This window comes from Phodopus roborovskii, unplaced genomic scaffold (genome assembly GCF_943737965.1).
Source record: "Phodopus roborovskii unplaced genomic scaffold, PHOROB, whole genome shotgun sequence".
In the NCBI taxonomy this organism is placed as follows: Eukaryota; Metazoa; Chordata; class Mammalia; order Rodentia; family Cricetidae; genus Phodopus; species Phodopus roborovskii.
In genome coordinates, this window is record NW_026126563.1 from 5,428,739 (window position 1) to 5,446,964 (window position 18,226).

At 48.5% G+C, this 18,226-nt stretch overlaps 1 protein-coding gene across 1 annotated transcript in view; it reads left to right on the plus strand.

Annotated features, from left to right (window-relative positions):
* Positions 1-806: 806 nt before the first annotated feature.
* Znf236 (zinc finger protein 236) overlaps positions 807-18,226 on the plus strand; it is a 67,086-nt gene continuing 49,666 nt past the window's right edge. The window contains exons 1-4 of the mRNA XM_051202229.1: positions 807-876; positions 8,543-8,685; positions 9,371-9,535; positions 14,542-14,720. Of these exons, the coding sequence (XP_051058186.1) occupies positions 822-876; positions 8,543-8,685; positions 9,371-9,535; positions 14,542-14,720 (542 nt within the window). The 5' untranslated portion in view covers positions 807-821. The remainder of the gene's footprint in view (positions 877-8,542; positions 8,686-9,370; positions 9,536-14,541; positions 14,721-18,226) is intronic.

Sequence of the window (18,226 nt, forward strand, 5' to 3'; positions counted from 1 at the left end):
TTCCAGGGTTCCCATCTTGCTGTCTCCCAGGTTCCCGAGCGATGGGATTAAGGGCGAGTCGCCTCGCCGCGCTCCGCTTCAGGCCATTGCTGCAGTGCATGGGTCGCCAGCTGCTGGAGTTAAACGGGGACAGGAAGACACACCCGGAGTGGTTGGTTCACGGAAGGCAAAACGGGGGCCTGCGAGCGGCGCACCCCGCGTTGCTACCGGTGCGGGCACCGTCCACCTGCGCGGGCCGGGACCTGGGCAGGGTGCTTACAAAGGCGTCCGGGGCGTGGGGAGCTGCGCAGGGGTGACCGTGCACACTAAAAGTGAACTGGGGCCAGCAGCAAGCACGCTGGGGCCCTTCCCGCTCCCCGGGGCGGGGCCGTCCGTCCGTCCGTCCATCCGTCCGTCCACCGGGGTCCTGGGTGGAGACGCAGCCGGCGCCCTCGGGCGCCCCAGCCCTGCAGCCCTGCAGCCCTGCAGCCCTGCAGCCCTGCAGCCCAGGCCCCCGAGGCCGCCGGCTCAGCCGAGCCCAGCCAGGTGACGCCGCCGCCTGCCGGGCCGCGCGCATGCGCACGGCGGCGCCCCCGCCCCCACCGCCCGCTCCCAACGCCCCCGCCGCGGCCCGCGGGCCATGGAACCCGCCGAGGCCGGCGCGGTCCGAGCGCTGCTGCCGCCCGAGCGTGCGGGCGCCGCGGCCCCGTGAGCCCGGCGGGCTGGGTGCGGCCGCCGCCGGTGCCGCCCGTGAGCCCGCCGGTGCCGCGCGTGCGCGCCCGCCCGGCCGCCCAGCGAGGGAGAGCGCGAGTGAGGGGTGGGCCGCCGCCTCCGCCGCGACGATGCCGCGGGGCCGCCCCCCGAAGCCCCGGGACGGCGCGGCGCGCGGCGACTCCGGTAAGGCCCGCGGCGGCCGCCGAGTCCCCGGATGGGCGCGGGGTGCGCCGGGAGCGGCGGCGGCGGCTGCCCGGGCGGGCGGGCGGGCGGGCGGGCGGGCGGGCGCAGCGCGGGCGGACGGATACGGGCGCCGCGGCCGGGCCCCTCCGCGCTGGGCCTACTTTCCCGGCCGGGCGGGCGGGCGGGCGGGCGCGGGGGCGGCGGCGCGGGCGGCGGCTTCCTCCTCCTCCTCCCCCCGAGTTCCTGTCCGCGCCCGCCCGCCCTCGCCCCTCGCCCCGGGCTGCCCACACTCGCAGTCCTGAGAGCGAGCGTCCTCACCGCCCGCGTCCCCGCCCTCCATGTCCCCCGGTCCCTTCCGCCCGGCCTCGGCACAGGCCCCGGGCGCTGCACGCTCTCCCCTTCCGGCGCACCCGGGTCCCGGCCGCGGGCGGGCGGGCAAGGGGGCCGCTGGCTGTGTGCGTGCGCGCAGCAGGCCTCGGGGACCTCGCCCGCCCAGTCCGTGTGGCACAACTTGGGGTCGGCTTCTCGGTTCTGCAGCAGGCGAAGCGATGGGGGGAGAGATGTCACCCACGCCGGCGCCTCCCCTCAGCCTGGCGCTTAGTGGGGGCCGCTGCTCCAGCGCCAGGAGGAGGAGGAGGAGGAGGGTGGAGGAGGACACGGGCATCCATTGCCACCGCGCTCTTTGGAGATGGCGTGGGGGTCGTCGGGTGCAGAGGCACAGACCCTAGTCCCCGTGTGCGGGAATACCTGCCCCGGAGTCCCAACTTTTGTGGTCCCCAAGCGGCCCTGGGCGGTTTGTGCAGTCGAGCTGGCTGGGAAGGCGGTGCCTGTCTGGGCAGCGATGGAAGGTGAATCGCCCCCAACTTCTGTTAGGTTTACACAGCCGCTTGCTGCTTAGTGACTCAGGGTTTGGCTGTCCTTGGGGGTGAGTGCCCCGAGGTTCCAGAGCTGCCATCAGGGATCCCGGGTGCAGATGCCCGCGGTCAGGGCCGGTCTGCACCTGCCTAGCAGGTCCATTGGGAGAAAGGGGCCAGGAGTTGTGGGCATCTGTGCGAGCTTGGGAATAGGACACCCAAGCTAGGAGTTGTTCGTTAGTACTGCGGTTGCTCTTGACAAAGTCAACAGGCGTGTCAGTTAGGTCAGTATGGACACTTCATGAACTGTTACAGCCAGCGATTTCACACTGTTGTTTTCATGGATTGCTTGGAGCAATGGTAGCTGTAGAGCAAAGTCAGCAGGTATCTGTGGTTCAGAGTTAAGTGCCCAGAGTATTCATCAGTGGCTGATGGCTCACTGCCTTGGCCATGTTTTCATAGGGGTGTGTGTGTGTGTGTGTGTGTGTGTGTGTGTGTGTGTGTGTGCGCGCGCGCGCTCTTGTGTTTTTGTTTTTGATAACATGTTTTATGCTGATAATGTGAGGTGAAGTGTGGAAAAGGCTGTCCCAAGACAGTGCATGTTACCAGATGGTGTCACTGTCCACAAAGGACCAAATATAAGAACAAGCCTGTTATTCTTGTTTTCCAAGACATTTCATAACTTTAAAAATTTTTTTTATTGCATTGGCAAGTGTTACGCCCCCTCCCCAAACCTAACACCCCCCCCCCCCCCCAGCCTTCTCTCCAGTTGCCTAGCTAAGGTCTTAGTTGCTTCCTCGGAACTAGGCTTGCCATTCACCACAGCTTTTCAAGGCGCCCCCAACTGCAACACGGAGTTTTCAGACTGGACTGTGTGGGCATCACTTTTCATTTCCCATTTCTTTTCAAATGTGATGGAGGGCCACACCCCGTTAACCCTCACAGCAGGTCCACTCAGGGTTTGACATTCTACTCTGGCTGACCTTGATGGTGCCAAGTTTGGCTTTTTTTCTTTTCTTTCTTTCTTTTTTTTCTTTTGGCCCCTTTGATTCCCTCTTTTGGGAGATCATCTTTTACTGTGTTCACAAGTGTTTTGGATCTTCAGAGATCTTTAGGCCTGTTTGAAGGCAGCCGTGTACCAGTCAGGCTTACCACAGTGGTTCTCAGATTGTGGTGTGTGGGGCCTTGAGGTGTAAATATTTTTATAGTGTTTATTAAGAGTATTGGGCCTTTCCACTGGGCTAACATTTGTGTGTTTTAGTTACATGAAAACAGCTCGGGTATACATATAACTGAAGTCAGCTTAGTGTCTAGAACCTGATGTGCTAGGTCGGGGTGACTATTGTGTCATACATCCAGCCAAACTCTTCACAAGAGGGAGACACAGAGGCAGGTATTTTTACGTTATTAAAGCTTCGTAAAACCAGGTGTGGTTACACAGGCACTTAATCCCAGCAGTTGGATTTCCAAGTTCCAGACCAGTTGGGGATAATTAGACTATGTCTAAAAAAATGAACAAAACAGATTAACAAGTAGTCTTTTAAAAATGTTTTTCACAAAAAGATGTATTATGTTAATAGGCAACAAACTGACTTAAAAGAAATTAGGTTTATTTTATTTGATGTTTATGAGTGTTTTGCCTGCGTGTGTGTGTATGTGTTTTGTACAACATGCATGCCTGGTATTTGGAGGTAAGGAGAGGGTGTGTCTTTTCCTGGAATTGGAGTCCAGGACATTTGTGAACTACCATGTGGATGCTGGGAACCAAACCCAGGCCTAGGTCCTCTACAAACAAGAACAGTAATTACTCTTTACTACTGAGCCCCCTCCAGCCTCCTGATAATTTTATTTTATGTTTTGAGAGTCTTTTTTCGTTCTTTCTTTTTTTTTTTTTTTTTTGTTTTTTGTTTTGTTTTGTTTTGTTTTGAGATAGGGTTTCTCTGTGGCTTTGGAGGCTATCCTGGAACTCTTATAGACCAGGCTGGCCTCGAACTCACAGAGATCCGTCTGCCTCTGTCTCCTGAGTGCTGGGATTAAAGATGAGCACCACACTAGGCCAGGCTGGAGTAAGTCTCGTGTGTAGTTCACTTGGGCTCAAATTCATGCATTTGGTTATATATATATATATATATATATACATACACATATGTATATATATATATATATATGCATTTGGTTATTAGGATTATTACTACTATTTACTATTTACTTTTTGGTTTTTCATGACAGGGATTCTCTGTGTTACCCTTACTGGCTTGGAATTTGCTCTGTATACCAGGCTGGCCTAAACAAGATCTGACTGCCTCTTCCTCTTGAATGCTGGGATTAAAGGCGTTTACCACTAATGCCTGTCAGGATTTTAAAGATGTAGTTATTTATTATGTATAGTATTCTGTCTGCAAGTATATCTTCAGGCCAGAAGAGGGCATCAGATCTCATTTCAGATGATTGTGAGCCACCATGTGGTTGCTGGGAATTGAACTCAGGACCTCTGGAAGAGCAGCCCATTCTCTTAGCAGCTGAGCCATCTCTCTAGTCCCCCTTTTACATTTTTAAAAAACATTTATTTATTATGTGTACAGCAGGATTGTTTTCTAACAGTGTCTTGTTGTGTAATCTTGACTGACCTAGATCTGCACATTTCCTGTCTTGGCATGCACTATTGTGGCCAGCATGTTATGAACTGTAAGGGTCCTTCTGAGGGTCTTCTGCAGGGGAGGGGAAGGGTACTGAAGTTGTAGTCATTAAGTCATTTGGAAGGTGAATCCACCCTTGGAAGCGTGAAGCTGTCTTCCTGCACTGGAATCTACAATGTACTTTTTCTTGTTCTGCTTTTTGAAAGCAATACTCTTGATGTTGGTGAGGAGATTTGTTCCAAACTAGTGAGCACACATTATGATAGGTATTGTGCTGGGTGCTGGGGATACAAAGCTAAATAAGAGACTTAGATATGATGTGACAGCAGATGGCAGTCTGAGTTTCCTAACTGAAGTCTAAAGACGTGACTGCAGCAGGGCATGGTCCTGGGGTCTGTATTTCTAGCACTTGGATGGTAGAGACAGTACAGTCAGGGTTCAAGGCCACTCATAGCTACAGGGTGAGTTCAAGCTCAGTTGGGGCTACTTGAAACTTTATTTCAAAAAGCACACAAAAACAGAAAAGAAATATTGACCAACAAAAAAACATCCTCTCCCTCCCCCAAGACAGGGTTTCTCTGTAACAACTCTGGCTCTCCTGGAACTTGCTTTCTAGACCAGGCTGGCCTGGAACTCACAAGAGATCCACCTGCCTCTGCCTCCTGAGTGCTGGGACTAACTGCAGGTGCCAACACTGTCCACTCAAAAACAAATTCTTGAAGTAAGGTTAGGATATATAGACAAAGAACTCAGGCTTGCTGGGTGTGGTGGGTGCACAACCTTACTCTCAGCACTCGGGAGGCAGAGACAGGCAGTCTGTAGTTTCTAGGACAGCCTGCTGTACATAACAAGTTCCAGGCCAGCCAAAGATATAGAGTGAGACCCTGTCTTGAGAGAAGGCGAGAGAGAGAGAGAGAGAGAGAGAGAGAGAGAGAGAGAGAGAGAGAGAGAGAGACTTGTCCACTTGTGGGTGGATTAGCTAGCATGTCTTTCCATTGCATCTGCCAACTTACTTTTATGTATTTCTTTTGTTTTTCAATAAGTTCAAGATCTTTTTCTGATAAATTCCAATGTGGTTTTACTTTCCAAACATTTGGAGCTCCTGCCCCCCCCCCCCCCAAGACAGGGTTTCTCTGTGTAGCTTTGGAGCTTATCCTGGCCCTCCCTCTGTAGACCAGGCTGGCAGAGATCTGCCTGTCTCTGCCTCCCAAGTGCTGGGACTAAAGGCGCCAATGCCCAGCTTACAATTGGAGCTTTTAAATTCCCTTTTTGTTACTGACTTGTAGCTCAGTCGTCAGAAGAGCAGTGCTGGGTTGTTTTAATCACTGGGATTGACTGAGACTTGTTTCTCTGTTTGCCAAGCAACCCACGTGTATTGCCATCACAAATGCTCAATAACCCGGACAAGTGCCACTTTTCCCTTGTAACCCATGCTTGGCCATTCTAGTGAGTAGTACCACATTCTGGTTTTGATTTACATTTCATTCATGACTAATGGTATGAGCGTTTGTGTAGACTTTTCGACCCTGACAGAACAGTCGTAAGGGACCCATTTTGCCCATGGGTTCAGAGCTTCTGGCCTGCCTTAGGAAAGCTGAACACTGTATGGCAGGGTCGCAAGTAGAGACCACTCACTTCATGGTAGGTAGGACATGGAAAGGGCAGAGGGGCCTTGGACACTATATGTCTCCAGGGACATGCCCCCAGTGACCTACTTCTCAGGGCTTCTAGAACCTCCAGAAATAGAAGCAACCAGCTGGGGATGAAGACCTTCAGGACACAGCCTTTTTGGAGGACACTTCATATCTAAACCACAGTGCTATCTTTCTTTGTATTTGTGGACATCATGTCGTTAGGACAGTGTGTATTGAACTTTTTCCTCGTTTCGAACTGTGTTGGGTTGACTTTTGAGTGTTGAGTTACATGAGTTCTTACTGATTTGCGGATGTTTTCTCCCATTCTGTAACCAGTAGTAAGAAAATGAAAATTTTATTGATAGTTTTCTTTGACATAATGAAAACTGATTTCCTACATACAGAATAGCTTCTGGGTCTGGCCTGTATCACAAGTCATTTGGAGGAAACTTCATTCACACACACACACACACACACACACACACACACACACACACCTCTCACACACACACTCACACACCTCTCTCTCTCACACACACCTCTCACACACACACATCTCCCTCTCTCACACACACACACCACTCTCTCTCTCTCTCTCACACACACACTCTCACACACACACCTTGGAATTCTAATGGTTAGGCACTTAATGCATATTAGTATAAAGTATGAGTGCACAGTAGAAGTAGATGGATTGGCATGTAGACAAGGAGACTAATGGAGCAGAAGCGACAGTGTAGAAATAATTCACAGCCTACCAAGGCTGGTGGTCAGTCACTTCACTAAATGGCTCCAGGACAGAGGGTGGCCGGCTGTATGTAAAGCAATATATTCAGATCCTTCCCTCATGCCACTTAAGTTCACACCGTAACAAATACCTCGTTTAAGAACCAAGACTATAAAACTTATTCTCAACCCCTAGACCACTTAATAGTCTTTATAAGCTGCAGCAAGAGACTTGTTTGGCCAAGGATGAGAATATTCTTTACAAGTCTCTGTATATACATATACATTTTTAGAAAGCGGTTTGACATATTTAGTTAGCAAAATGAGTCCTAGCTTTCCCACTAGGCCCTGTGATCTGTGGAGCCAGGTTTACACACCGGGCCTGCATTGCCTTCTGCGGAGCAGTCTCCAGATCCAGTCAGAAAATATTTGGTTACCCCCATAACCTTCAGGCCACCATTGCGACAGTGGACACATCTTGTCTAGCATAACCTTGGAATCCTGATCCTCTCTGAATCCATCTCTCAAGAGCTGGATTTTACCGTTGTGCACCGCTGTGCCTGATTTCTGTGGTTCTGGGGATTGAACCCAGGGCCCATGCGTGCTAACTAAGCACTGTACCAGCTAAACTTCCCCAGTCCTGGATTTGATACAGAATGGTCTTTAATGTATTTGTCATCCTTGTATAGTTCTGGTGTGTTATTTATTTATTCCCTAATTCCAAGACTTGGGTTGTGCGCACTTTAAAAATTATAATTATTTAGAACAGCATTATTTGATACTTTTGGCAAATGTATGTATACTATAGTGTTATGTTTTTGATACTTAAACGTACTTTTAAGTTTGAAGTATTAACCCAGAGTGGGAAATCCCTTAGTGCCAATAGAATTGGCCAAGCAAGGGATTGCAGTCTCTCACTGTTTGAGAGAACACAAATGTTCTTCTTTTTGACTTAATCTTTCTTTGGAGCAGTTTTCCGAGATAAATAAATTAGCAGTTGAAGGCTTTTATATTTTAAAGAGTTGAGCCTACTGAGTGGTGTATGAAGCTGTTTAAACTCTTTAAAAAAAATAATTTACTTTTATTTTACTTGTATTGGTGTCTTGCTTGCATGTGAGTTAGATGTCACATGCCTTCATGGGTTATAGGAAGGGAAACAGTATTGGATAAGCTAGCAAAGTCCAGATAACCTTCGTGTGTGTGTGTGTGTGTGTGTGTGTGTGTGTGTGTGTGTGTGTGTGAGAGAGAGAGAGAGAGAGAGAGAGAGAGAGAGGGGAGAGAGAGAGAGAGAGAGAGAGAGAGAGAGAGAGAGAGAGAGAGAGATTAGGAAATTAGTTTCAGGTTTCTAGAAACCCTACCAAGTATTCTTGTCTGGTGTCTCAGGCATCCCAACATTTCTCATTTCTAATTTCAAACACATCCAGTTTTCACATTTAGCACTTTACCAATTTTATCTAAAAGTCTCTTATAAATCTCTTTTTATTAGTAGCCAGATGAGGGGTCAGAGTTGGCTCAGTGGTTAAGAGCAAGCACTACCTGCTGTTCCAGAGGATCTGGGTTCAATTCCCAGCACCCACATGGCAGTTTACAACCATTTATAACTCAAGTTCTAGGGGATCCAATGCCATCTTCTGGCTTCTGAGGGCACAGTATGCATGAGGGCACAGTATGCATGAGGTGCTCAAGACATGCACACAGGCAAAGCATCCACAAGTGTAAATTTAACAATATAAAAAAATGAAAATGGCCAAATGATTTATTTATGCAATGGGACTAACACCTGGTATTCATTGTCTGTACGTATGAAATTTTATAGATGGAGTTTTGGGGCTGAACGATGATGACCTTGACGATGACTGTCATATACCAGCGTTCCACAAATGTGAAATCTGTCTGCTGTCTTTTCCAAAAGAGTCGCAATTTCAGCGCCACACGAGGGAGCATGAGCAAAATGACAAGGTGGGTGTTTCCAAAAGGACCGAGAGAGGGGCTCTGAAGTCGGAGGGGTAGAGTCGGCTTGTGAGATGAACTTGTATTTCATGTCACAGAATGTAAGCATGTTGCTTTTCTTTTGCGAACGTGCTTCAGTGAATGTCAGCATTGAGACTGCCTTCGAGTAGACAGACAAATGGGACTTTTTGGTACCTTAGTTTCCCATACAACTGAATTCTTGGTGGGCTATTTTGAGATGTCTTTTCCTTGGAGGGCATTTTGCTTTTAAGTTGTCTTTATGGCATTCTTGAGTCAGTGCTGTTTTGGGGGATGGCTGGAGGTGAGGATTATGAGCTCAGGTTTCACTTTCATAAACTGTCACATGGTGTTCGGGGAAGGCATGGACTGTGCTCGCTCTCCCAAGTCCCAGTCTGAAAAGCCACAGAGAGACAGACCCCGGCTGTTTGTCTTTTTTCATGGGTAAGAGAGAGGAACTTTGGACTGAGAGAAGCAACTGCTGGAATCTAGAGGAAAACTTTGTAGTCATCTATTTTTCTAGAAGGGATTTTGTTTACAGTGACTGAGTTTGTCAGAAATAGAAGGAAAACCCAGTCTAATGGGCTGAGCTTTCTCTCCTCTCCCAGCTGGTACTTACTACCTTAACAACATGTTTGGGAAGATGGTAACTCGGTTCCTTCTTTCTGTGAAACAGCCACACCGATGTGACCAGTGCCCCCAGACATTTAACGTTGAGTTCAACCTGACGCTTCATAAGTGTACACACAATGCAGACGACCCTGTGTGTCCTGTGTGCAACAAGAAGTTCTCACGAGTGGCCAGCCTCAAAGCACACATCATGCTCCACGAGAAGGAAGAGGTAATTGTTTAATGGTGTTTGTTAACTGATCATTACGTGCATTAATCATTAGCCTGACTGTAGCGAGGGCAACTTTAATGGCTTCTTCACAGAGTTTTCCTCTGAAGCCTCAGTCATAGAGCATTTGCCGTTCACTGCTTAAGGTACCCCTGCTTCTAGCTCAGTCCACTCTATCCATGGTAAAGTGCACAAGCAATGGAGAAAGACCACTGGGGAGACTATCTGACCTAATGCTTCAGTGCAGCCAGGCAGCATAATGGACTGACTCTAAAATAAGCTGAAAAGCCTGACTATACAGCCAGAAGGGGGATCATGGCATGCAAATGTGTGATTGTAATTTGCACCAATCATAGCACAGCTTCCATGTCCACCAATCACAAAGTCTCACATGAGGACCAATCATAGGCTGTGAATTAAACCAATCACATTCTGCTGTGTTACTGGGGGAAGTGCTCTTCGCTCTGACCTGCTTGAGAAATGGGCAGGATCATGTAGAATTTTTAAGGCTCGTCTTCCTGGAGTGGTCTCCCCAAGCTGATGCCGTTTGTCTGGAATGATTGTGAGTGGAGAAAGTCCTGGAGTAGGAGCTGTGCTCCCCACTGAGATGCGGTGCCCCCCACTGAGATGCGGTGCTCCCTGCAGTTAGAGCGCAGCCTCCTCACAGCAGCCGTGAAATGTCCAGACAGACGCTTGCGTCTGATGTCCAGTGCGCAGAGGAGAGAGCACTCTGACCTGGAGGCAGGCTGTGGCCCCATCAGAGTGCTTCCAGTAGCGACACGCCATCCCTATTGGCACTCTGCTTTTCTCAGCAGTGAGTAGTGGCCCTGCCAAGGAGATGCTCTCTCACCGAGCTGCATCTCATACACTTTGCTCCAATTACTTAATTTTTAATTTTTGAAAGAAGGTTTTCCTAAGTTTTCCAGACTGGCCTTGGATTCACTGTGGAGTCCACGCAAGCCCTGGACATGCAGTCTTCCATCTCCAGCCTCCTGAGTGGTTGGGATGACAGACCTGTTCCACCAGGTCTTGACATTAATAATACTTTCTTCTAAAATGTTTAAGTGGATTTAACCCTGTTAAACGCCCTAGGCAATGTGGGAACCTTTCCCCCCTGGAAATGGGAACAGTGCAGGTGGGGGCAAGTATACAGATTGTCCAAGACTGCTCGAGTCAGTGGTTGTGAGGCCTCAGGGGTGTCGTCCGTCGGTGCTCCACAGACAGAGTTGTGGTCTGTGAGGTCAGGAACTGGGTTCTGAGCACAGGGTGATGGTAAGAGAGTCGTCTATGAAGAGCTGTGTAGTCTGGGCGGTGAGGTGAGACGCAGGCACGTTCATGCTTTGGAGGGTTAGATCAGTGGGGGGAAGGCCCTTGACGTTCCGTTTGTACTCCGTGTTCTGGCAAGGCCCATTTCCAGGGTCACAGCACAGAACAGACCTGCTTTCTCATGGGCATACTTCCTCTGTTTTGTTTTGAGATGGGTCTCATGTATCCCAGGCTGACCTGGAAATTCCTGTGTAGTCAAGGATGACCTAGAACGTCTTTCTTCCTGCCTCTACTTCTAGAGGAGTACCGAGATTCAGGCATGCTGTCTCACATCCAGTTAGTGCAGGGCTGCGGATCAAACCCAGGACATCATACAGTTTAGTGTGCAAGCATTTCTACAGACTTCGCCTAGCTGTATCTCATGTAACCCAGCATCTGTGTAGGACACAGGATAGATTTTTTTTGTGTGTGTTCTCTCTTCTGGTATTCGTCACGCAGTTTAAAATTTATTTTGCTTTTCTTTGTGACCAGAAAGAGGGGATGTATAGTGATTTGTTATTTCTAAAATGCTTTGGATTTTCACACCATGTTTTCAAACCTGCCTTCATCATATGTAATCTACAAACTTCGTTCAAGTTCTTTTCCAGGTGACACTTGTCATGGTTTGCTGCTGGCTCCATTTGTTGGGGTGTTTGTTCTGTTGTCATGGGGTCACCAAAGCCCTGGCTTAGTTACTCCTGGCTTAGAGAGATGGCTCAGCGGTTCAGGGCGGGGCTGCTCTCCAGGAGGGTCTGGGTGTGGTTCCTAGCACCCACATGGTGGCTCACAACCGCCGGTAACTTCAGTTCCAGATGCTCTGGTGCCTTCTTTTGGCCCCCTTGAGTGCTGCATACATGTGCAGGCAATATGTGCCTATATTATATACGTGCAGACAATACATCTTTTTTAAAGTTACTCTGGAAATATGTGTGGTGATTGTGTATAAGTTGATTTGAAAATAGCAGAAACACACTTTGGTATGTGGTGCTTAGGCAGCATGAGTGACTATTGAATTTAAGATTCCCCTGATAGGGGCATTTTTAGAGCACTGAGCTACTGTCCTTGCTGCTCTGCTGAAATTAATAGCCCCAAATCCCTTGAGATCAGTACTTTATCAAATTATTCAAACTAGGGAAGACAAATACTTGTAGTTTCTAAAAATTAGGAATGTTAATCCCTTAAAGGGGATAGCAGGTGTATTCCCCCAGCACTTGGCAGACCGAGCATCTCACAGGGAAGCTGTGCACATTTTCTGATTGCTGTGATAGAGGGGCCTTCCTGTTTATGGAAGGGAGGAGCAACATTCTACGCGGTGAACTTGGAGTATTTGATGCGTTGAGCATCATTTTGGAGTCCATACAGAGTCTGGGAGAGATCGGTCCCTGGACGGCTGATGAGAGAGGAGTCAGTGTCTGGCCTGCTGAGGGAGTGCTTCCATTCCAGGAGCTGTGAGGCTGGAGAGCAGTCTTAGTCTTGTGTACTCTGGCTGAAGCCAGAGTACAGCATCAGCCGAGTAAAGTGCTGTGTGAAGTTTCCCCATAACCTCCGTTGGTTACTCAGGAGCACTAACATTTCCCAGGATAGTCCAGGAGGATGTGGAGGGTGCAGAGACTTCCTCACTTAGCTGTGGGGTATTGAGAGGTGGGAGGAAGATCCTGCCTTCTTTTCAATGTTAGGTCGGTAGCAGAGACAGTGGTGGTATCTGTTGGCCTTAGTTCTAGAGGTGTGCCCCATCTTCTTTTCTTCATCTGAGCAAATGTGTAACCAACGTTTTCACAGACATGTCTGTAGCATGCTTCCCGATGCCTTCATCTGACCATTCTGTAAAAAAGTGAGAGAAGAGGAGGGTGTGAGCCAGAGCGACAAGAGAACAAGGTGGGCATGTCAGGGCCCAGCTGTGGCTTGTAATTTAAGAGCACTTATTTTTAAGTGTGTATGTGTGCCTGAGTTTACGCATGTGCACCATGTACTCAGGGAGGTCAGAAGAGGCATCTTATCTCCTGGAACTGGATTTACAGGCAGTCGTGAGCTGCCAAATGTGTGCCAGACCCTCTGGAAGAGCGGCCAGTGCACTTAATGACTGAGTCATCTCTCCAGCCCCTGTCTTGTAATTTTGAACCTGGACAAGTGATAGGATTATTAATACAAAAATAAATATTTTCTCTGCCAAACACATTCATGGATTGGGATGCTTAATTTTTTTTTTTTTTTTTTTCCTTTTGGCAGTGTCCTAGAGTAAATTTTCATTATCTTCTGAGTTACTAACACTCTAGTAGTTATTAATTCATTAAGTTACTGTATTATGATGTCAATTTAAAATCACTATTAAACTTCAGGTAATTCCCTCAATCTTACCCTTTTTGTGCAGCAGGGCTCTAAGTAGTCAGTTAATAACCTGCTTCTGCTGAGCTTTGCATTCAGAACTGGCATGCAGAATAATAGAGAGGGCTCTGATAGAAAGAAGTAGAAGGCTCTGACGCAGCCTTGTACTGCATTCTGGGTTCAGCCCCCCAACACACATAAGGAGGGTGTTGTGACCTAGGCCTGCAAACCTAGCACCTACTCAGGGGTAGACAAGGAGGGTCAGAAGTTCAAGGTCATCCTTGGTGCTTAGTGAGTTTGAGGCTAGCTGGGATTATATGAAACCGCTTCACCACAAAAAAACCCTTTTGTGATTTGGAACTAACAGTTTGTTCGTGGTGACGGAGTGCTTACTTTTCATGAGACTACACATGTGCTCATGGATTGAGACGTCCCAACCCAGCACTGGCCGTCCGTACAAGTTACTGCCATCTTTTTGTCGTCTCTGTCATGTCACTGAGCTGTGCCCTCTTCTTGTGTGGGGTTGGAAGTGAGCACCACCAGGGTTCATCTATCAGTCCGTCACAGGCAGCCAGCCCTGTGCCGAAGTCAGACCCAGCTCCATAGTGTCTAGTCCACACTACCCAATTGGAGTGGACTGGAGTAACTGCCTTCCAGTAGCCACAGGAAAACAAACAAATAACACCCACAAACCCTCATTAAGCTGGTCCTTGTGGCTCACAGCTTTAATCTTACCATTTGGGAGGTAGAGGCGGGCAGATCCCATGAGTCTGAGGCTACCCTGGCCCACATAGTGAGTTCCAGGCCAGCCAGAGATATAGAAAGAAACCCTGTCTACCAAAAACCAAAAACCCAAACCAAAGCTAGAGTCCTCATTGAGCAGGTGAGGTGAATTTGTTAAAATGTAATTAGATGTAAGCTATGCAGGTAAAGACTAGGGGGCTTTTGTCAGCTTTGGTTTGGGCACGGAAAGGCCTGTGTGCCCCTTACTTACAGTAGTCCAGCTGCCCATCCATGTCTTTACTCAGCCTGCAGTCAGAACTCAGTGGGCAGCTCTGTAGATGATAGTCTCACCTAACAGTCTTTTCTGCCCCTTTTGTGTTGAAGTTCTTCTGTTTCTCTGAAGTTTTCATGGAACAGAAGGACCAGTTGCCGAGTGCCCAGTAGCCTTTTGATGTAGAATTCAGTTTGTCTGAAAGTGGTTTTTGCTTTTTACCCTTTACTGGTAGAAATGCCATTCAGACATGCCAGCTTGGACACAATGATGCACTTTTGGGAGGCTCAGGTGATGTTTCCTCCAGAGGAAGGTGTCACTTGTGGACTGACGCTCACGTGTACCAGCCCTTTTAAGGTGCAGTGGCTTGGAAATGTCCCTTTTCCAGAACCTCATTTGCTCCGAGTGTGGGGATGAGTTCACGCTGCACAGCCAGCTGGCCATACACATGGAGGAGCACCGGCAGGAGCTGGCAAACAACCGCGCCCACACCTGCAAGGCGTGTAAGGTGGAGTTCGAGACGACGCCCGAGCTGAAGGAGCACATGAAGACTCACTGTAAAGTCAGGTATGGCTCATGCCCAGGCTGGCACCGTGAAACCCTGCGTCAGACCCAGAGGGATGGACTGCCTGCTGCGCTTGAGTGTAGTGTCTGCTGTCCTAGGAGGAGAAGCAGCTGACGTGAACACACAGCTGGTTTGTTCTAGTGCCACACTGTTACCATGTTAACATGTCCTCCGGTGTTTGCAGACACACATACACTCCTGGCCACACTTGTTTTCACATTCGTGTTTTTACCTAGCCTTCCTTATGTGGATTCTTAACTTTTTTCTCCTCCCTCCCTCCCTCCCTCCCTCCCTCCCTCCCTCCCTCCCTCCCTCCCTCCCTCCCTCCCTCCCTCCCTTCCTCCTTCCTTTCTTTCTTTCAAGATTTATTTCTTTACTATGTACAGTGTTCTGTCTGCATGTATCCTTGTAGGCCAGAAGAGGACAGCAGATCTCATTACAGATGGTTGTGAGCCATCATGTGGTTGCTGGGAATTGAACTCAGGACCTCTAGAGGAGCAGCCAGTGCTCTTAACCTCTGAGCTATCTCTCCAGCCCCCATACTTTTTTTCTTTAATTGACAAATTGGTACATGTATATATAATATATTTGATCATCCTTGCCCATTCCCTTCTTTCCTACTTCCTCTCTGCAATTCTTATTTCCAACATTTCTCACTCTTACTTTCATGATTATTTTTTAATGGTCACTGAATTGACTTAGGGTTACTTGCATGTGCATGATTGTGACGTTACTTACTGGTTCATGGACAGCTTTACAAGTGGCTATACTTCTGAAGCACAGTAGCCATTGACTTCCAGTAGCTCCTCAGCTAGGCCTAGGGCCTCATGATAGTTGATGGGCTCAATGATGTGCAGACCCTGTGTTGGCAAGCACAGCTACTGTGAATTCATGAGCACAATGGCCATACCTTGTCTAGGAGATGTGGTTCACAGCATCCCTCCTCATCCTCTGGCTCTTAGTTCTTAATGTTCCTTCTTCTTGAGTGTACCTTGAGCCTTGTGGTGGGGAGGGATTTTTGTTTACTAATAAAAAGCAGTAAAGGAGGTTGTCCTCATTGCCTAGCTTCCCTTAACTGCTGCTGGGATCAGTTATCAGTGAGCTGACTTGTGCTCTCTTTTTGTTGTTTTTGGTTGTGTGTGTGTATGTGGAGTTTTGTTTGTTTGTTTTAAAGGTAGGGTCTCCCTCTGTAGCCTACGATGGCCTCGTACTCATGGAGGTCCTGACTGCTAGGATAGTATGTATGTGCCTCCATGCCTGTCACCAAGCTGGTTTCAACAGGCTGACTCTAAAGGACAGTGTCAGCAGTTGTGTTACCAGTGTAGTCTGCCACCATGCCAAGCGGTAAAGGTTAGGCAATGTCTGCCATTTAACTCGGCAAGTTTGTGAACTCTGGAAACACTGGGCAGCATGTGGTTCCCTCCCAGGGCTGCGCTTTGCACGGGATGGAGCAGGCCCTCTTGTCTTTTACTTCCATTTTGTCTGTTGTTGGCTAATATCCCCATCATTTAGTGTCTGATTTGTTTCTGTTTTTTGAGACAGGGTTTTGCTGCATAGTCCAGGCTGACCTTAAACCTACCTTCCTCTTACCTCGATATCCTGAGTGCTGGGTTATAGGCATGCATTACTATTTCAGGGGTTTTTACTTTTAAATGCAATGCCGGTTCGCAGTGGATCTCAGTTGATGGAGTGCTTGCCTCCCAAGCACAAGGTTCTGGGCCAGTCATAACACTATAGAAACAGGTGTGATGAGCACATGTGTAGTGTGTGCAGTGGAGTCATAGCACTATAGAAACAGGTGTGATGAGCACATGTGTAGTGTGTGCAGTGGAGTCATAGCACTGTAGAAACAGGTGTGATGAGCACATGTGTAGTGTGTGCAGTGGGGTCATCACTATAGAAACAGGTGTGATGAGCACATGTGTAGTGTGTGCAGTGGAGTCAGCACTATAGAAACAGGTGTGATGAGCACATGTGTAGTGTGTGCAGTGGAGTCATCACTATAGAAACAGGTGTGATGAGCACATGTGTAATGTATGCAGTGGGGTCATCACTATAGAAACTGGTGTGATGAGCACATGTGTAATGTATGCAGTGGGGTCATCACTATAGAAACTGGTGTGATGAGCACATGTGTAGTGTGTGCAGTGGAGTCATAGCACTATAGAAACAGGTGTGATGAGCACATGTGTAGTGTGTGCAGTGGGGTCATCACTATAGAAACAGGTGTGATGAGCACATGTGTAGTGTGTGCAGTGGGGTCATCACTATAGAAACAGGTGTGATGAGCACATGTGTAGTGTGTGCAGTGGAGTCATAGCACTATAGAAACAGGTGTGATGAGCACATGTGTAGTGTGTGCAGTAGAGTCATCACTATAGAAACAGGTGTGATGAGCACATGTGTAGTGTGTGCAGTGGAGTCATCACTATAGAAACAGGTGTGATGAGCACATGTGTACTGTATGCAGTGGGGTCATCACTATAGAAACAGGTGTGATGAGCACATGTGTAGTGTGTGCAGTGGAGTCATAGCACTGTAGAAACAGGTGTGATGAGCACATGTGTAGTGTATGCAGTGGAGTCATCACTATAGAAACAGGTGTGATGAGCACATGTGTAGTGTGTGCAGTGGAGTTATAGCACTATAGAAACAGGTGTGATGAGCACATGTGTAGTGTGTGCAGTGGGGTCATCACTATAGAAACAGGTGTGATGAGCACATGTGTAGTGTGTGCAGTGGAGTCATCACTATAGAAACAGGTGTGATGAGCACATGTGTAGTGTGTGCAGTGGTGTCATCACTATAGAAACAGGTGTGATGAGCACATGTGTAATGTATGCAGTGGGGTCATCACTATAGAAACTGGTGTGATGAGCACATGTGTAGTGTGTGCAGTGGAGTTATAGCACTATAGAAACAGGTGTGATGAGCACATGTGTAGTGTGTGCAGTGGTGTCATCACTATAGAAACAGGTGTGATGAGCACATGTGTAGTGTGTGCAGTGGAGTCATCACTATAGAAACAGGTGTGATGAGCACATGTGTAGTGTATGCCGTGGGGAGGTGGGCGCAGAGAACCAGGAGTGTCTCATTCTCTGCACATGCGTGTCTGTTCCATGTGTACAAAACACATGCTTCTGCAATGCTGTGTTGGGGAGCTGACTAGAGAAGTATGGTCGGTTGCTTTTCTCATAGACAGTCATAGCAGGAAGTCAGCAGGGTGCCAGGAAGCTGCACGTGCTGTGGACGGCAGTGCTCTGCTGCGTTGGTGTTGGTGGCTGGTGGGTGACATGCCTGCTGTCTGAGAGTAACGCCAGCAGCTTTGGAGAACCCGTGTGAGGTCTTAAGATTGACACCTAGGGAGTTTTCATTACTTGACATGGAAAGGCACAGGTTGAGATGGCACAGGGCGGTTTTTGGTTTTGTTTTTGTTTTTGTTTTTTGTTGTTGTTGTTGTTTTGTTTTTGGTTAGTGTAGAGATTTTTGGGAGAGCAGGGAGAAGGAA